At 38.8% G+C, this 21,227-nt stretch overlaps 1 protein-coding gene across 1 annotated transcript in view; it reads left to right on the plus strand.

The window, feature by feature from the left end:
* MXRA5 (matrix remodeling associated 5) overlaps window positions 1-18,390 on the plus strand; it is a 19,593-nt gene extending 1,203 nt beyond the window's left edge. The window contains exons 2-7 of the mRNA XM_042038398.1: window positions 1,718-1,933; window positions 4,219-4,348; window positions 4,668-5,058; window positions 7,640-12,610; window positions 13,249-14,149; window positions 15,687-18,390. Of these exons, the coding sequence (XP_041894332.1) occupies window positions 1,718-1,933; window positions 4,219-4,348; window positions 4,668-5,058; window positions 7,640-12,610; window positions 13,249-14,149; window positions 15,687-17,598 (8,521 nt within the window). The 3' untranslated portion in view covers window positions 17,599-18,390. The remainder of the gene's footprint in view (window positions 1-1,717; window positions 1,934-4,218; window positions 4,349-4,667; window positions 5,059-7,639; window positions 12,611-13,248; window positions 14,150-15,686) is intronic.
* The last annotated feature ends 2,837 nt before the right edge of the window (window positions 18,391-21,227 follow it).

Consider the following 21,227-nt stretch of genomic DNA (forward strand, 5'->3'; position numbering starts at 1 on the left):
TGGCGGGGGAGCGGCCGAGAGCGCCCCCGTGCGGCGGGGCGGCGGGAGCTGCTCCGGCGCCTCCCGGCGGCTCCCGCAGGAGCGGCTGCGGCTGAGCCGTGGGAAGGGCTCGGCTCGGCTGCCGCTCTGTCCTACCCGGGCAGAGCACGGTAAGTCCCTCTGGCCGGCCCTTCCCCAGCCCCTCACAAGTCGTTGCAGTCTCCTCTTCGCCTCAATGAGCACGTCCTGAAAGGGACCTGTCACAAAACAAATTGAAATGGGTAGGCTGTTTTTTAGAAAGAATTTTCGTTGAGGAGAACATAAGGAAAACAGCACCTGAAAATTCTTAAACAAATTACAAGCTATATGTCTCGTAAAGAATGCTAAGCATCTCATTAACTTGACCACGGGTATTTGGGAAAACTCTTCATCCCAATGAGCTTCTCCTTTGAACTGTAATGGTTTGCACATGATAATCTTAGGGAAAAAATGTGCATCTTGTTGCACAGTATAAAATCTGACTTTTATACTAAAAGGAAATTACTAATGGATGTAATAATAGCTGGTAGAAGTGAATAACTTTCTGTCATTGTCGCAGTGTTGTACAAAAGCAGGAATATTAAATTTCTGTTACTAATAGCAGCCCATATTCTTGTATGGCTTTAATTTGAAAAGCTTTCAAATTCTTCTGATGGTAGAATAAGAATAGGAATGTTTTAAACTCATTTGTCTAAAGTTAGGGTGCTTAATCTGTAATAAGACATTACATAAACGATTTTATTTTCAGAAATTACTAGTGCTCAAGGTCAATAACAGTTGTGCTTTCTTGTCTGTTCTTAGCACACTGTGTTTCTTTAAATGACTCTCCATGGTTCTAGCCATGCAGAATTTGACACACAGTTCCAAAAATCTGAACTTGAGTATTGGTAGATATATTATAAACTTTTCCTGTGAGGTCTGTGCTTATGCTTTTAAAGAAATTGTCCAGTTTTATCAGTTCTGATCAGCCATACCTTTTTGGTTAAGATTGCAGTGTAAGAGTATATCCAACATCACAGAGCAACCCATGGCAAAGGATGACAGAGTCTAGATCTGTGGTGAACCAATTCTTTCTACTACTTTCTATCTCAATTATTTCCCGTGTCTATTATGAATGAGATTCATTGAGCCACATTTTACCCTAATGAAAGTTAGTAGCCTGTCTGAAAATTAGGCAAGTAGGCCAGGTAGAAGGTTTGCTAACTAGGGACCTAATGAAGCTCAGTTGTACTATTTCTAGTTATCTGATGAGGTAGATAACTGATATTATTAATCTTCAAGTGATTATGGCTTGGGTTTTTTTTTTCTTTAATTGACTGTAGAGGGAGCCATGGCAGTTTGCTTGAGCTAGATATGTCCCGAAAGGTTTTCTAGTTTTTCATTGAGATGAGTACTATTTTTGGTGTACAGAATAAGCCTATAAAATTTATTAGCATAGGGAGACAGCATAACTTTTTTAGATTAGGTATTAAGTAGAAGTGAGTAATAGGGGAAAAATTAACACTGAAGTAGAAAATAACATGGAATAAGGAAAATGGCTTTCCAACTGAGTTTGGTTTTGATTGTCTATAGACTTTCTGGACAATGCAGGTCATTACTAGGTATATAAAGGGTTTAAAATGTATAAAGGGTATATAAAAGTTTTTAAAAATCATCATTTCTTCTCTCTTTTCTTCCTCCCCGCCCTGGAACAATGCAGGAGGAGCCAGGCAAGGGGAGGCGACAAGATGGGGGAGCGGGTGGTGGCTGGAGCGCTGTCCGTGGTCCTGATGCTGGGATTGGGGCTGCCGCTGGGCGCCCTGGGCTGCCCCCAGCCCTGCGCCTGCTACCTTCCCACCGAGGTCCACTGCACCTTCCGCTCCCTGGCAGCCGTGCCGGCACGGATCGCTAAGCATGTGGAAAGAATCAACTTCGGGTTTGTATGGCAGCTTGGAGCAAACAGTTTTATGTTCTTAGTGCCGAAGCCTGGAGTGCTTCGCACACATGTGGCAAAGCGGGATCTCTGGGTGTAGTTCTTAAGTAGAATTGCAGAGATGGGTACTTACTTGTCGGTGCTGTGTTTCAAACACTACAGTTGCTGGCATGGAGAAATTAGGTTGGCCTTTATGTTTCAAACAAAAGTTAGTACTCTTTTCAAATAAACATTTATACCATGGTGTGAGTTCTTTTTTGGCAAATAGAACATTTAGTCTTTTACAGTGTATAAAAAAAGATCTTGAATTTAACCTTTTATGGGATTTCTACAGAATATGGAATTCTATACCTGATGTTAAAAAAAAATACAGCAGGAGTAAAATTCTATGAGGTAATCCAGTAGCATTTTGGAGAACAATGTGATATAGCATATCTTAAATGAATACAGTAGAAAGAAATCTGATCCATTGCCTGTGGAGTTGTAGTTTTGTTGCAGTTTTTTTCAAGCAACTAAGTGCAATATAAGCATGTTTTGGGAAGGGATTGCTCAGGCTCCAACTCACTTTGCTCTCCAGGGAATTGCCAACTCACTTCTGTCAGATTTTGAGACAAGAAGGCAGGGACTGTTGGTAGGCTTCATATTGAAAAAGCACCATGTTGGGTCATTGTGTGATATAGAATGGTGCAAGAGTCTCAGTCCTCTTCTGCTTGGTGTCAGGGCTGCCCCACTACCTGTGATGAAATTATCCTCACAACTTCAAGGCCTGTAAGCTGCAACTGATCGTGCAATGACTGGCAGTAGGGCCCTTGGTTTTTGGGGTTTTTTTGCTTCTCCATAATTAAAATTTCTGTCCACCAGCATATTATCTGCCTAAAGCCTAAATTTAGTCTCAAAATGCTCTTGTGCTCAGTAAAGGTATATTAACGAAATATATACTCCAATCCCTAAATTGTTTTTGTAAATGGTATGTAGACATCTAAGTTACTAAGGTGTTTGGGTTTTTTTTTTTAGTAAAGTACATTGTTTGATATACTGTTAGCATAAAAGCCCTTTCCTCTCTGTATTTCATCACTACAAATGACATTTTCTGACTTGGGTCCTTTCCCAGGGAGAAGCAGTCTTAACTGTCTGTTTTTGTGCTTCTTTCACTTTGAAAGAGCACTTTTATTCTTTTATATTGCTATTTTAAGTGCTGTGCATTTAGGAGGTGAAGATTATTTTTCTAACTGGAAGTAACTTAGGAAAAATTTTTATTTAGACAAGTTCATATTTTTTTTGAAGGACTGATTTTGAAATAAGGAATTTTAATAAGATGTCTGCTATAAGCATAGTGGATCTGCAGAAGAACTAAAAATGTTAATACAATAGTCTAAATTTTTAGCAAATTAAGAATCTTTAGATAGATAACATTGTGAGGATCCAAAAGTATTTTCTTCGTATTCAAAGTATTTTAATTTCATGCTGTGTCTTCCCCTGCTTTCTAGAAAATACTAAGAAATTGGAAAAACCTTTGAAATTCTATGCTTAGTTGTAAGACTTTGTGCCCAGATTAGATAATACATTTGATTTTCTGTATACATATGAAAAACACAAATGTAGAGCTAGGCCACCAGCTGCAACTCTTCCAGGTTGGCAAATAAAGTCTGATTCGCTTGTCCAAAGCAAAACTGAATATTTTCAAAGAGTAGATTTTCTGTATTCCTTATCTAAGAGGAGTTTCAAGGCTCAAATTATGTAATTGGAAGGTCAATTCCTAGACCTTATGTATTTAGTTAATGTGGCCAATACATGTTGTAACAGTAAGTGAAGCAGGATGTGACTTACTGCTTCTTGTGCTCTTTGGGAGATACCATTTTTAATGTTTACTTTCCCAATCTCTATTTATTTATTGTTAGATGCTGCTTTGGCAACACTGCAGCCTCTCTAGTTTGCCAGGCTCCATAGCATCATGGTTTGGCCAGAGGCCATTAACTTAGTTCCATTTCATAAACTGAGCTGGATGGAAAAATACACTGACAACTATTAGAACTTAAACACCTATTTATTACTGTTACTCCTAATTTATGGCTAAAGTGCCACAAAGTGAGTTAAAAGAAATATTAATGTAAACATGAGCTAAGTATGCTTGGGCCTTGTAAAAATCTTTCAGTAACTTCTGGCCTTTTGACAATGCATTAAGGTCCCTCCAATTTTTCCTGGAAGTTGGGTTATACTATTTTTACATTTGCAGTCTGTGACAGTCAGTGTATAAAATGTAACTGCATGTGTGATTTTTTTTTCCCCAGGTTTAACAGTATACAGTCTATATACGAAAACTCCTTTGCGGGACTTACAAAATTGGAATTGCTTATGATACATGGAAATGACATTCAGAATATTCCTAATGGTGCTTTGAAAGATCTTGTGTCTCTACAGGTACAGCTTAGGTTTTCCTAAATTTCAAAACTAGCTTCCATGAATAACGGAAAACAAAATTAAGTGTTCTTTCTAGTGGCTTTTTAGGATTAAGATACCATTTTCCCCCAAAATACATTGGATATCTATTAACTATGCCTCTGTCTAACTTGATAATCCCAGCTAACACTCAGTTTTATTCTACCTCTTTGACCAACGTATGGTTTTTCAGTGGTGCAAAAGATTTGAATGTGGGAGGAAAACATTTGCTTGATTGCTATTCTGCTTGGATTTAGATAAAAAAATTAATCTCTGGTTCTTTTTTTAAAATTTTTTTTAGGTTTTCAAAATTAGTTACAATAAATTGAAAGCCATAACTGGCCAAACTCTCCAAGGACTTTCAAGCTTAATGAGACTGCACATGGATCACAACAGAATTGAGTTTATTCATCCAAATGCTTTTAATGGTTTAACTTCTCTAAGACTGGTCCACTTAGAAGGAAATTTGCTCCAGCAGCTTCACCCCAACACCTTTTCAACATTTATGGTCCTTGATTATTTCAAACTGTCAACAGTAAGGCATCTCTACCTATCTGAAAATGTTCTTAGGACCTTGCCTGCAGAGATGTTTCAAGGCATGCCACTGCTGGAAAATCTTTACCTTCATGGAAATCCATGGGCCTGTGACTGTAGTTTGAAGTGGCTTCTTGAATGGAATGAAGCTTCTGGAGGTAGGAGCATAAGCTACCAGTGTTTATTGAACTCATAATGTTGAATTTTTTTCCTGTTCTGCATGTTGTTGGTTTTGTTATTTCCTGAGTATTATTGCCAACATGATCTCTATGTGCAGTATTAAGTTCTGTTATTGTTCAATAAATGTGTGTATTTAAAAAGCAGTGTAAAAAGAAAGCAGTTTTGTTTCATTAGATAAAAATATGTATTTAACAGCAAAGAAATTAGCCATTACATTTGGGATGACAGAAGTGGTAGTGATGTTTGTAATTGGAAAGAGATAGGTTGTAACCTTTTATTCCATTTGCTTGCGCAGCAGTACACCTTTGACTAAGGGCTGCCAATTGTCCTCAACCAACAAAGCTACTGACTATATGCTCTCATGGAAGGTGGTAAGATTGGATTTGAACATGTTTGTCTAAGGAAGGAAGGAAATCAGTTTACCAAATTCCTGGTTAAGTCCTCTAACTTTGATTCTATTAACATTAAGGCTGTAGTATGCATCCTTCATGTCTAGCCACATTTCTTCATTGACAACAACTTCCTTTGATGATGGAGCAAATCTGTTTTAAGTATTTTCCAGTACTTGCAACATATTTCTTTTCAAACGTGTAACTTTTTCATAAAATAGCTAGTCTATCTTCATTCAGGCTTAGAGGTGAGAAAAGTATCACACTGCTTAGGCTGGAATGTTTCTGATCGTGTGCAGAAGCAAAAAATAGAGTTTTATAATGCCTCTGTCTCAGGAATACACTAAATGAAGAAGGGTTTGAGTTTCAGTTTTCAGTTTGGGCATCTCAGTTCAGCAGAGGAACTGGTGTCACACCAGAGCTATTGCTAAAATATTAAGAGGAAATTGGCATTTAATTGTAACTGAAGATGTTTCAAATGAGTGATGGTGTCACAAGGTTTATATCATGATTTTCGAGCACATATGGTGAACGAAGGTGGGTCTTATCATCTTAGAACACGTAACTCATTGCAGTTTTGCACTTCACTATAGGGCAGTACTTTTTAAGAATGTGCAATGCTTGTGTGAGTAATACAAATCTTCCTGACTGAACAGATACTTGAGGCATCTAACTCAAATACTGTATTCCACTAGCTTACATTTTAATATTCTTACATTCTGTTCTTGATCCAAATTGTGTGTGTATGTGTAATGGGTGTACTTAAGTTTTACTGTAAGTTATAATAATGAGATATTAGCTGAACATTCCTTTGTGCAGTGTTGGCTTTGCTAGCGTTTTTATTCAGTTAGGTTACCTCTTTACACTAAAACAGTAGTGATTTTTGGAAGGAGGAAGAATTTATCCATGCCATTTTCGAATATGGCAGATTTTGTATCTGTATATAACTATAACATTAACTTCTTTGGGAATTCTGTCCAGAAAGAGTTACTAAATTTCTTCAGATCAGTGTAGCCACTGCCAAGTTGATTGTGGGCCAGTTTTTCCTTATCTTTGAAATGTCCTGTTTGAATCTGCAAGTACTAAACTGCATATATAGATATAGATATACAGATAGATATATATAAATATTCCATTTGTAACAAATTTTCAAGAAAATTGATTTGTCAGACTAGCAAAGCATATATTTTCAATTAAAATAATGGTATGAAAATTTGCCATTCATTTCCCTTTCTCCTGACATTTTGCCTTATAACCCACCGGTATACTGTTCATTCATTCAAAGATCCCTCATTCTTCAGGATGATACTTATGGCTAGAATAACTGTAAAAATTTATTTGCTCTATGTCTCCAAACGAAATACCTAAGGTGACATTTGACATTCTAGTGAGGAGAAAAATGTAATAAAAGTATGGCTATTACTTTGCAGACAACAGTCTTTCTGGCATTGAAGGAGAGAGGAGTCAAGGCTATAGTTTCCTAGTCTAGCCCTCCTCTTCTAGCTTTTGTTGTTTCATTACAAAGTTTACAGTTGTTTCAGAGGTCAGGGAAGAAGTGGCACTTTTCTTTTTTGGAATTTTTCCTGCTGATAAATGGCTTGTAAGTGCAAGAACTAGTCAGCCCATTTTGGTAGCTACAGTAAAAGTTTTTGTGTACTGCCAATACTGTTCTTAATTAATAGAGAAAAATAGAAAGCTTCCTGGATTATTTAATGAGGAAGTCCAGCAGTTCTCAGGTAAATGCTATATTTTTGAAAGCTGAAAGGTCCCACTTCTCTTCACATTAGATCCACAAGTTAGGCTGTCACTGTACAAATGCAGACTTTTTGACACAGAATAGTTTGTTGCTGATTTAAATGTTGCTTTGCACACTTCAGTTTCTAGGCATTTTGTTTAGAGGCAGTGAATCTAAGTTTCAGAAGGATGGAATATTCAATCCTCTCATTAAAGTCAGAAGAAATCATGGTCAGATTGAGAATCAGGTGTCCATTCATCTGTAAAACAAAGAGGTGCCATTCTAAAAGTCTTGACTTATATGTCATGTGACATAATGGCAATCCTCATGAAGTTTATTTCACAATTCTGAGAATTGTCTAACTTTAGAACAGAGTTTTTCAGCTTATCCTTTTTTTTCATTTTCTTTCTTCCTTTTTTTTGTTTTTTTTTGCAGGTGTTTTAAAATGCAAAAAGGACAAAGCCTATGAAGGGGGACAGCTGTGTGCTAAGTGCAGCAGCCCAAAACAACTGCAGAAAGAAGATATTCAAAACTTGAAAGATATTTCCTGTAGGAAACCTGTCATTCAGTCCTCACTGAGGCAAAATAGCAGCACTCAAGAGGAGGATGATGGTGACAGTTATGAACTCCCTCTGGAAGAACTTCAGTCCTCACCATGGAACATTGCTCTAAATATGACTGATGAGCATGGCAACATAGTCCACCTGAACTGTGAAATCAAAAAACCAACAGGTTCTACCAAAATTCAGTGGAATCAAATCCAGACTCAGGAGATAGATATAAATGCTACAATTGCACTGGATTTTGAATGTCCAATGAATCGAGAAAGCTACGAAAAACTGTGGAAGCTTATAGCTTACTACAGTGAAGTACCTGTCAAATTAGAGAGGGAACTTATGCTCAAAAAAGAGCCTAAAATAATCTATCAGTACAGGCAAGGCTCAGATTATGATGCTCTTTACTACACAGGTGTAAAAGCTCAAATACTGGCTGAGCCTTCCTGGGTAATGCAACCTCTTATAAATATCCAATTAAACAGGCGCCAGAGTACAGGGAAAAAAGTGGTGCTATCTTTTTTTACTGTGTTTTCTCAGACAATTCATACCAAAACCACCAGGCAGCAGAGAAACTGGGTAATGATAGAGCAAAATCAGAGCACAAGGACAGCACAGAGTGTGGTGGAAGGGTCAGAGTGTCAGCTGAGCTGCAGTGTGAAAGCTTCTGAGAGCCCCTCCATTCAGTGGCTTTTTCCAGATGGAACTAAACTGCAGGCACCTTTTAATCAGAAAGACAGTAGGTTTTCCATTCTCAGTAGTGGCCAACTAATAATCAAAGCAGTGAGTTACACTGATGGAGGTGTGTACCACTGTGTTGCCCAAGTGAGAGACGATCTGGACATAATGTCTTACAGACTCGTCGTGCAGCCTGCAGCTATTCAGGTAGCTGATTCGGATGTAGCAAGAGTTGAAAAAAATGTTGGAGATCCAATAGCTTTGCCGTGCAATGCAGTTGCCATTCCAGATGCACAGTTGAGCTGGATTCTTCCAAACAGTCAGGTACTCAATGATTTATCAAACTCTTCAAAAGGCTATATGCTGCCCAATGGTACTTTGCTTATTCCAAGGAGCCATGTCACTGATAGTGGCCATTACAGATGTGTGGCTGTCAATCAGCAAGGATCAGATCAGTTTGCTGTAAGAGTCACAGTAAATAAAATGGTGTCTGACAGATCATTTAAACGAATAAAACTAAAGAAGCGCCCAGGCTCAAAAGGTTTGTCAAAAACAAGAGGGCGGGTCATAGATGATGAAGAGGGATCAGGGGCAGGAGGGATGGAGGAGTTCCCACGAAGAAAGAATCACCTAAAAGACTGGGAAATACCTTTTAAACAAAAAAGTGACCGGGTGCCAGAGGCTCAAATTAAAAAGGGAAAGAAGGGCAGAAGGAAAATGAAAGTCTGGAAAAGTACCGATAGAACCCAAGACAGCAATGTTGCAGAAGGCCGGAGAGTATTTGAATCTCGAAGGAGAATTAACGTGGCAAGCAAACAGATTAATCCACAGCATTGGGCTGACATTTTGGCAAAGGTCCGTGGGAAGAATCTTCCTAGAACAACAACAGCTACAACCGCGTCTGTAACAACTTCACTGCCATCAGTCATGCAGGAAACTACTCCCGCCCCTTATCCCTTAGCCAGCCCTCCGCCTTCAGAGACAGGAGATGATGTGCTGGACTCCTCTGCTGATGCATCACCTGTGGGTGAAGATGAGCAATTCTTGGTCACTGTTTCACAGAACACGGAAGTGTTTTCAGTGCAGTCTGTATTAATAGGGTCAGAAACTGAACCATTTTCCAACCACAGGGCTTTAGAAACACCTGCAAGTACAGACACTGTAGAAATAGCTTTATCAGGTCCATATTTGACTCCTGTCTCTGCAACTCTGCATCCCCAAGGGGAGCAGCATCTTGATGTCAGGACGGATGATTCAGTTGCCTTCACTGAAGAACCTCTAGCCAAAGAAGTTGTGACAAAGTTTCCTAATGTTCAGAGCAGTTCATTCACAGTGGAAAATGTAGATAAAACTGTATCTGCTATATCTGAAGAAAGTTCTGCTTTTGCTGAGCTACCACTTGATGCTACTCTCCTTGCTGAATCTCAGACTGTGGATCTTCATAGCACCTTGCAGACAAGCTTGAAGTTAAATGAAGTGGGCCCAATGAGTGTTAACACCGTAACTACAGCACCTTCTCATGATGAGATCATCCCAACAGATTTTGTAGGCACTACTACTGTTTCTTCATCCACTTCTTCATTTGTTAGAGAAAAGAGCAATGATACGAGATACCAGCACAAAAAAATATCCACAAGTCATGCAAAAACACCAGACTTAAATAGCGGCTTTCCAGCTGTCACACCCATCAGGGTTCAGAGCAATGAAGAACTTGAGATCCACAGGAAAACAGTGACTCCAGAAAGTGTGTCCAGCAGTTATGCAGACAATTCTCAGACAGAGGCACATAGAAACTTGGCCATTCCAAAACCGGGTCCCATATTCATTTTGCATGGCACTAATGCTCTTCATAAAGCAGAGGGGTTAGAAATGGCTTCTTCCATCAGTAGATTGACCACTGTGGCCACCAAAACATCTCCATATAGAAAGACCATGCCTTCACTTATTACTCAGCATGGTAGAAAAAGACCTTATGGCAGAAGGAGAAGGCCAAACAGAATCCGACAAAGACCAAAGCCTTTTCCCCGTGTTGCTTTAACCACAGAGGCAATGTCTATTATTCCAAGGACACCTGAATTTGAAGCTGTTACCAAAACTACTTCTGCAACTCGTGAAAGTCCTGATCTTAAAACCATCAAAATACAGGCTAGGAAAGAGGAGCGTATGGAATCCACTCCTTCATTAATTCCTGATTCAGGTGTCGTAGAGAAAATTACAAAAATCAGAGATGTGGTCACAACTCCTCCTTTTAGGCCTACCACTGCTCTACCTAAAGCTAAACATGTGACGCACCCTACTAGCCCTGAAACCTTGGCACTTCCAGTGACTGCACCTATCATGATTTTATCATCATATGCTGTACAAGATGCACTTCCCACAAAAGAGTCAAGTGTACCTCTGAAACCAGAGCAAAGTGAAGTGCCAGCATACCACTCATTAGACAGTGCATCTGCAGAGAAGGACATGAAAGCAGACCCTAAAACTGTGGATCATAAAGTGGAACAATCCAGCACAACAACTTCTCCTGCATATAGGAACAGCTCAATACTATCAGCAAAACCAAAATCTCAGGAGGAGCCTAACCTATTTGACTTAGAAGTTGTGGTTAATGAAACAACTGCTGGAACATTCCAGCTGGTATATCCCACTGTGCCTGACTTAAGTGTTCCTGTTGGCACAGTTGAAGTTTTTAAGGACCTCTCAGCTTCAAAGGAACCATGGAAGCCCACAGTATCTATAGAAACACCAGCAAAAACTGAGCCACCTCAGCAACATGAAATAATTACTTTATCCTCGTCTTCCAGCACTGCAGAAGCTCAGGCTTTTCCAGTTAGACAGACAAAGAAATCTGTTACTTCTCAGGCTGGGACAGAGCCATCTTCCTTGGATAGAAAGGAATCTATGCCACATGTGTTTCATCATCTGCAGACAACTAAAAAGCCTCCTATTACATCCACTGCTTTTATTCCATTTATAAAACTTGTCACTCTTCCCACTTCCATGTCAAGCACTTCACATCCTTCTCTTCATTATACCACCGAGGAAAGTAATGTCTTCAATCAAGAAAGGTTCCCAGAAGCAAAACAAGTTGGAGCTGATGGTGAGAAAATAGTGATAAGCTCAAGACAGAATGTTCACCCTACTCCTTCCTCTGACCAAAACAGGATCAGCATACAGTCAAAAGAGCAGCAATTCAATGAGTTGTACAGTAGCAAGTCAAACAACAGTTTACTTCTAAATCCAAATCTTCCCCATCCACCTGCTGGAATGATACCAAGCATAAACCAAAGACTACCTGTTGTGCCTCCAAGGCATGTTCCAGTAAGAGGCACAGTGAAGCTTCCTGTAACACAGGGCCCACTTCGCTATTTTATAACACATCAGCCTCTTCACTACACAAACAAACCAGAGATAACAGCGTATGCAGCACATACTATCCAGGACAGAAAATCTTTTGCCTCCCAGAGAGAAACAACTACCCCAACACAAGCCTCTCCATTTCACAAAATAAATCCATTGACTGAAAGCAAGTTCAGTAATCAGGGTCAGAACAGATACAATATTAATTCAAGATTTTTTGGAAATAACTATGTTCCAGATAACAGAGGCACAGCAGGAAGACTACCAAGTCAAGGGATCCCCTATTACCCTAGTTCCAGAATACCCTTCCTTTTCAACAGAACAAGGATATTCCCTCACTTAAATATGCATCCTAAACCAGACGTCCCTAGTCAACTAGTCCCAAAAGACACAAAGGAGAAGAAGGTTGCTCAGGTCTTACCTACTGGGATTACAGTGCAAAAAGCTACAGCTACTCCGGTGCCTCCAATGCCACATGCCACAACTACCACATTACCACCAGTGTTTTTAAAGATCAGCCCCCCAGCCTTTCTTTCTCAGCGCACAAGACCACAAATAACCACTACAGTTCATCCTTTTAAAAATGTCCATCATCGTCATCAAAAATTTCCATCTGTGCCTTACGTGGGAAGCATGCCACACAATTTGACTGTAATTCAGTCTTCCACTAATTTCAGGGTACAGGGAGAAAGACCTAAAATTATCACAAAAGCATCTCAGAGCATATCCGTCCTTGCGGAAATGGATGCTTTTATCCCTTGTGATGCAGTTGGGGAACCCAAGCCTTTTATTACTTGGACAAAAGTCTCTACAGGTAAGATAAAGGAAAACGTGTTCTTCCACATGGTTTGTAGGGGTATTGCACAGAAATGCAACATGATCACAGGAGTAGTTCAAAATACTGGAAAATACTTTCTGTCACTTACAATCATTGTAGATAAAATGATTAATTGCAACTAATCATTAGAAGTAATAATACATTTGCAGTGTTTCTTTTAGTAAAAGAAAAACTCTACCATTTAATGAGTTCATTTTTGAAGAGTAATTTTTGGCTGTGAAAAGCAGCCAACTCTGCTTATTCACAGCAGTTAGAATTTATTATGGCAATACTTGTGACTATGGGTTTGTTAACATTGCAGTCTTAAATACTGGTGTGTGTATCATGTCCATGTACAAAAGGAACAGAAAAGTTACATAAAGATTTAAGAGAAATCCTAAAACATAAGGCCTTTAAAAATTTCCACACTATGTTTGCAAGCTATTGGTTAGTTCTGCAATAGAAACAAAGACTAATTTGAGCTATGGAGAGTGTCAGAAGATTTCATGTGGGCCTGCTGAAGTTGTAATTGGTGTAGAGTAAACTTAAAATCTCACTTAAGACTTCTTTATTGCAATAATGTACATTTTTAACCCTTTGACTTTCTCTTTCTTTCTTTCCTCTCACCTTCACAGGAGCGCTAATGACAACCAGCAGCAAGTTACAAAGGTTTGAAGTCTGGAAAAATGGTACTCTCCTTATCCGAAGTGCTCAGCTTCAGGATCGTGGACAGTATTTATGCACAGCTCAGAACCTTCATGGCATAGATAAAATGATTGTTGTGCTCACAGTTGTAGCCCACCAGCCCAAAATTTTACTTTCCCGTTATCGAGATGTCACGGTCTACTTTGGAGAGACCATAGCAATGGAATGTCAGGCTAGTGGGACTCCAAGCCCACTAATTTCATGGATTTTCCCAGATAGGAAGATTTTGCAGACAGTCACCACCACAGAAAGCAGGATAATGCTTCATGAAAATCGAACCTTGTCTATCAAGCAAGCAACTTTTTCAGACCGAGGAGTTTACAAATGTGTAGCAAGCAACGCTGCAGGAGCTGACAGCATTGCCGTGAGGCTGCACATTGCAGCCTTACCGCCCATCATCCAGCAGGACAAGCAAGAGAATATTTCCTTGCCCCTTGGTAGCAGTATTAACATCCACTGCACTGCTAAAGCAGCACCTTCTCCCAGCATCCGCTGGGTGGTCTTTGATGGCACGCAGATCCGACCTTCTCAGTTTGTCAATGGGAATTTATTTGTTTTTCCCAATGGGACTCTTTACATTCGCAACGTCTCCCCCAAGGACAGTGGGACCTACGAGTGCATTGCTGCTAACATGGTGGGGGCTGCCAGGAGAACAGTACAACTCCATGTGAAGAAGCATGCATCTAATGCTAAGATCACTGGGAGCTCTCCTCAGAGAACAGATGTAACATATGGCGGAATCCTGCATTTGGACTGTAGTGCTTCTGGTGACCCTTGGCCTCGGATATTATGGAGGTTGCCTTCCAAAAGGATGATTGATTCCCTACACAGGTAAATTTCTGTTTGGGGTGATGCAGCTAAATTGCATTTAGATTAACTTAGAGAAACACCCACTCATATATGTACAAGTTTCATTCCTGACTTCTGCTGGTTTTGACTAAGCCACCCAATCCTTAAGAAGGAATTTGAAATTATATCAGAAAGATAGTCAAGTCATATCTTAGCATAATTTTACTGAAAGCTGTATTGAAGTTAGCTTCAAGTTTCTAGGATAAGCTGCCACTGTTTGTCTTTTACAGCCACTCGTAAATGTAGTAAAGTCCAGTGGCAAAAGTTCAGCTATACAGCTTGCGTACTGCTTGTTCCAATGTGCTTAGTCTGAATAATATTGCACAGGTGCCTGCTTTTCCCCAGAAGGAAAAGGATCATTGAATTTTATCTCTTAGGTAAATCATTGCACGCAGTAAATACTGAGCAAATAAATCAAGTTATAATTACTTAAATAAGCACTATCATTTTAACATCATGTGTAAACAAATGTTACCACACGGTAAGGTCTGCAAACCTGGTTGCATATAAATGCCTGAAACAATGCATTCTCCAATGTTTGCAATATCAAGTAAAATATCACTTCTACAAACCTACAATAACTATCCTAAAACTTGGCTGAAAACAAATTTCTGTGCTATAAATTATTCATAGCTCACCTTCGAGCACTATAAACAGATGAGAAATGCACTGTAATTAAAATGCATAATTTGGAACAACTTTCTTCACAGCTGAACATAGTAATATTTTTTTTATATTGACAAAAAGTGTATTTAGGTAACCTGTAGATAGCACAAAATCCAGAATTCATTTTATGCCTCATAGCAGTAGGAAAAAAAATCTGTGTTTCTTTTTAATTTTCCTTCATGATCTTTATGTGGACTGCTTTTCAAATACTGGAGATCTCCTTTGGGGAGAAACCTGTGGCTACTGAGGAAGTTGGTTTTGACCACAATACACCAATTCCATAGTGAAGTGGAAAGGAGTAATAGGTTTTTAAGCACATTGGAATTTTTTTTCTTTGTTTCAAAGCTTAGCAACATTTTGCTTCTTTGTGACTTTTGTAAAGGCTTAATATGTTATACCCGAGGCCAGAGGAAGTTCTTCATCGTTACTTGTTTTTAACTGAAGACCCAGGTACCAGACCCCATTATGGTCCAAATAGCCATATGGATTATATCATTCAGAGATCATCTTTGAATGTTATAGGATACTGTACATGTAGTCAGAAGAGAGTCAAAACCACCATAATTTGGTATTTAGTGAATGTTTAGTGTCAAAAACAGCATTAAAGTCATTAACCACAACAGAATTGCTTGGTTACAAGTGAGTAGAACTATTTTTTTCCATTTGCTGTTTGGTGGTGAATATCCTGAACATTTCTGACCATTTAATTATCTAACAATAGCAGTGTTTCTCTCCTTTTTTTTTTAACATTGATGAGTTGTTATTCCCGCCCATCCTCCAGATTTTGCTCAATAATTAATAACCAAGATGTGATTTTGTAGCTCATGTTAGGTTCTTTTTTCTTTCCTTTCAGTACTTTGGAGACTAGAATCAAAGTATTCAGCAATGGGACTTTGGTTGTTAATTCAGTTACAGACAAAGATGCAGGAGACTATTTGTGTGTGGCCCGCAATAAGATAGGTGATGATTACGTGGTCCTCAAAGTGAATGTGATGATGAAACCAGCAAAAATAGAACATAAGAATGAGAATAACCACAAGGTCAAGTATGGAGGGGACCTGAAAGTCGACTGTGTAGCCACAGGTCTGCCAAATCCGGAGATCTCGTGGGGTCTCCCCGATGGCAGCATGATCAATACCTTCATGCAGTCAGATGACAGCGGTAGCCGGACGAAGCGATATGTGGTCTTTGACAATGGAACCCTGTATTTCAATGATGTTGGACTGAGAGAGGAAGGGGACTACACCTGCTATGCTGAAAATCAGATTGGGAAGGATGAAATGAAAGTGCGGGTCAAAGTGGTGGCAGAGCCTGCAACCATCAGGAACAAAACATACATCACTATTAATGTACCTTATGGCGATGTTGTCACAGCAGCATGTGAAGCCAAAGGAGAACCCACTCCCAAAGTGACCTGGCTTTCCCCGACCAACAGGCCTATTCCTGCTCTATCTGATAAATACCAGATATACAGGGATGGCACCCTCCTCATCCAAAAGGCCCAAAGGTCTGACAGTGGTAACTATACTTGTGTAGCACGGAACAGTGCTGGAGAAGATCGGAAGATCGTTTGGATCCATGTTGATGTTCAGCCTCCCAGAATCAATGGTCATCTCAGTGCAATAACATCTGTGAGGGAGACAGCCATCAGAGACAGCCGGAAACTTATTGACTGCAAAGCTGAGGGGATCCCTGCTCCACGTGTCTTATGGGCTTTTCCAGAAGGAGTAATCTTACCGGCTCCCTACTATGGGAACAGGATCACTGTGCATCGCAATGGTACGCTGGACATCAGAGGGGTGAGGCAAACGGATGCCGTGCAGCTCGTGTGCATCGGACGGAACGAAGGAGGGGAAGCCAGACTGCTTGTGCAGCTCCTCATCACAGACCATGTGGAGAAACCCTCCTTCAGAGACCCTGTCAGTGAAAGGATCACTGCCATTGCTGGGCACAGCATCAATCTGAACTGCTCAGTCCAGGGGAACCCCAAACCCAGCACAAGCTGGATCCTTCCCAACGGCTCTGAAGTGCTGAGTGGCAGTCGCCTGCACAGATTTTACCATAAGAGGGATGGGATCTTACACATCAGCGGCCTGTCTGCTGGGGATGCTGGGACTTACCGCTGTACAGCCAGAAACCTGGGAGGTTATGTGGAACGAGTAGTCTTTCTGAAGGTGGGACTCAGGCCAGAAATTAGCAACCAGTACAACAACCTGGTGAGCATCATCAATGGAGAAACTCTGCAGCTTCATTGCATCACCCAGGCAAACCAGCGGGCACAGATCTCCTGGACACTGCCCAATGGGATGGTTATGGATGCCCCCCAGGCTGTGGGTCGCTTTTCCCTGATGGAGAATGGCTCATTGACGGTGCGTGAGGCTTCTGTGTTTGACAGGGGCACTTACCTGTGCAAAGTGTCAACAGAGTATGGCACTTCTGTTATGACTGTGCCTGTCATTGTGATCGCCTATCCTCCCAGGATCACCAGTGAGCCAGCACCCGTTATTTATGCCAGACCTGGAAATTCAGTTAAACTGAACTGCATGGCCATTGGGATTCCTAAAGCAGAAATAACATGGGAGCTTCCAGATAAATCACATCTGACAACAGGAGCTCAATCTCGTCTGTATGGAAACAAATTCCTCCATCCTCAGGGGTCATTAGTCATCCAGCAGTCCACTCAAAGGGATGCAGGCTTCTATAAATGCACTGCTAAAAATATTCTAGGCAGTGATTCGAAAACAACCTACATACACATATTCTAACATTAAAACAAGTGCCTTTGGCTGGATACTGGTGTTCAAGTCACTGCCAAATGAGTGCAATGAGGGAAGTACTGCTTGCAACAATGGCTAAGGAGAGGAAAAAAAGAAAGTAATCTGCATTTCTTTTGTACTCAAAATGGTAGTAAGTCCCTGCAATAGAAGGAGGCATTAGACATACTGGAACTGAGAAGACCAACATGTTGAAAAAGGTCTTCAAATTGTTAAGACAGTGTAAGGTGGTTTTTCATGCTATCCAATAGCATCTGAGGCCTAAAGTACTCTATTCTTGTCAATAGTTCAAAGCTATTTCTTGTTCTAACAAGCACCTTAAAAGTACCAAAGAAGTATTAACTGTTAATAAGTGAGCTGCAGTGATAGAAGTACTTTAGTAAAACATAATTTTCATTATACCCTGCAGCGCCTTTACATAATCTAGGCTTATAGAATATGATTACTAACCTTTCTGTTCATGCTTCTATCAGCTCTTCAAAATCAAAGACTAAATTAGCAAATAAGAGTGATCTATTTTAATAAAAATACATGCAGAGATTAGCTGCCTTAACATATGAACATACATTTGCCAGCTACTAAGGACGCTACGATCAATTAATTCATTCTATATTTTATATATATTTTTTATTCTGACTATGAGACTAGAAAAATTAACAATGAATTTGGTCTCATCTTATAAATTATTGGTCTTTACAAGACTCTGATACATTACAGTGTTTTATAATATTAAGGTCAATATACTGTACATTTTATAATAAAAAATATTTTCCAAAGAATGTATTCACTGGTTTTCTTTCTTTTTTTTTAGAAAATAAGGAACTCTAAACAGTGGAAGTATGGAGTTAGGTAAAAAAATCAGAGTAATGTAGTGTTATACGTACTTGTATTTGAATCAATTTCTATTCGATTTATTTATAGATGTTTTAGGGAAGACAAATCAGTATAATTGTTTATCTTTTCAAAAGTGATTTATTAATAGAAACTTATGTATATTTCAGCATATATTTACAATGTCAATACTTTTTCTGGAGTCAAGGATTATCAGACAATGTGCATAATTTTATGAAGATTTATCTCTTGTGCTATAGAAATATTTGCTACAAGGTGTATATGTATATGTATATGCCCATTTTTCAACAAACTATACCAATCAGAATTTTTCAAATGTTAACTTAGCTTTAGACATATGGATTCTTACATATTCCTGAATTCTTAAAGTTCTGCTTGTTCATAAAACTTACACTCATGTTTTAGAATATGGTTAGAATAGAAGCTTTATTTTTGTTTTCTCTGTTGATCAAAACATGTCAGAAAGTAAAGTGTTTTGCTAGTATTTACATTTTGCAAAAGCTGGAAGCAAAGATTTCCTCACCCCGCAAGTTTATCCTGTTTGGAAAATAGAAAGCTATTGCAAAATGTATACTTATCCTAGTGGTAAACAGAACTGAGCTACTTAAAGTAAAAGGTATTTGATTACAACAAGAATATAAAATTAAATGAGAAGGGCATTGCTGAACATACAAGGGGTACAATTTATGTGATAGAATATTTTATAAAACTTATTTTTTAAAACATCAGTGCAGTCTAAAAATCTGTGGTTTGTACACAACTTTATTAAAGTTGTGGATATGTTGCCTAATTAAATAGCACTTAATTATGTCTTAGTTTCTTTTTTATGGTTTAAACCCTTGGGCCCTAAACCACCAAATCAGTGCTCATGGGGAAGCATGTACCTAAATACCTGGCAGGGATGTAGCTGCTTGTTAGAGTAGTTAATGAAGAAAGAAAAGAGGCATTTAAGATTTTTAGCTAGCTTGCCCATGAGGTATTTTCTATTCTGGCTATTTTCCTTGAACATATCAGATATGTCTTTAGATCCTTTACTTTTAATTTTATAGTAGTTTTCCAATTTGGAAAATAGTCATACAAAATTTAATAATAATACATCTTGTAAAAGAGTCTGAAGTCAGCATTTGGCAGTGTAGTAGGAGTCAAGCACTTTTAATCATTTGTCCAGCCTTCACTTAACAGTTATGTGAATTTAGAGATATTCTTGAGTAATTAATTACTTCTGTATATTTCCATTAAGTAGATTTCTTTTATGTTAAGGGAAGAAAATAGAATCCAAACCCAAATTAAAACATTTGATCTTTTAGGATCAAAGAAACCATCTGATCATGTTTTATTCCTCAGTCCAGAATTTTCACAGCTGCCAATGGAAGTTTAGGAGGCTAAGAAATGAAAGATTTGGCTCTAGACATTTTCTTAAGTCAAAACTTGCGTGCTTGCAAAATTTCTTTAAAAGTGGACTTAAATTTTTTTTATTGTGTTATAATTTCCATTATGTTTGCCTTTTCCCCTTTTATGAAAATATACTTCCAATGAGAGACCTATAAAATATATTTTTCTTCCAAAATAAATGTAACTACAAGTTAAAAAGTATCAAATGAACGCTTTTTACATTCAAGCAGTGTTTGGCCATATGTCATGTCTGTCATTCTCTCTCTGCTGATATAGCAGTTGTCCAGGATATCTATCTTGAGTTCCTTTTGTAGAAATAAGGAAGTTCACAGGGAAACTAAGTCTGTTCCAGGACTTACATTCTTGAGACTGAATCTACATGTCACTCCATGTGCTGAATCATCCATCAAGTGAAGACAGTTGTAGGACACTGAACTTAAATCATAATTTCTCCCATTATTTGCAGGTAATTATCTGCAAGTTGTGTTAAATAAATCAATGAAAAATTCACATTACTTGAATGATGCAACACTTCACTCATTTTTCTTCTTTAGAAGTCTTCATTCATTTTTCAGACCAAGAGGAGCCATGTATTCAAAGGCAATGGAGTTTGTTCTTTTCTGATTTGGGGAAATGCTAGGAAATGAAGTGCTTGCTCATGGTTTGAGAAGGTTTCAAAATTTTTACTTGATCAATCAAAGCAGGTTCTGGATAGTTTCCATGGAAAGGAAAACATGCCATTCCTTGCTGTTGTTTTGTAAGTTGAGAAGAAAGATTTGTTTATGTCCTTTTTGGAGAAGCAGAATAACAAGATGTCCATGCAGATTGAAAATTACTGCAGTTGTATATGTATTTTTTGCAAGGGCCTTCACAAAAAGAGGTTCACTGTGACCATATTCAGAACACAGTTAGGAACTTGTAACAAAAACGGATGTAGGAATATAGACCAGAAAAGCAATAAACAGGGGATTTAACAGGGTATTCATGTCTAGATCTGATAAAATTCCTAAACACTATTGAGTTCACTTGCATGTTTTAGTGATTATCTTCAAAAGCTCATGAAGTCCAATTGTGGTACAAGAAGACTGGAAAAAATACCAAAGCTGTAGTTGAGAAAACATGGATCAGCAAAGCTGGTATTAAGAGAGGTACTTTGTTTAACTCATTGCTAAACAATCAATATAAGAGCATCTGTAAAATAACACAGTGATAGGAAGCAGCTGCTCTGCATGTTTCTGTAACAACTAATATAACAACAGTCTAGTAACCTTCTCACACAAGTAGTTAGTCCAGAGTATGGGAGAGAGAATTGGTATAGTATATCCTACTTTTGCAGATTTTTCTTTTTACATGGCCATATGGGATGTCCTCATGAC

Source organism: Corvus kubaryi, unplaced genomic scaffold (genome assembly GCF_017639235.1).
Source record: "Corvus kubaryi isolate FWS band 111438036 unplaced genomic scaffold, C.kubaryi_AGA036_p1.0 133, whole genome shotgun sequence".
Taxonomy (NCBI): Eukaryota; Metazoa; Chordata; class Aves; order Passeriformes; family Corvidae; genus Corvus; species Corvus kubaryi.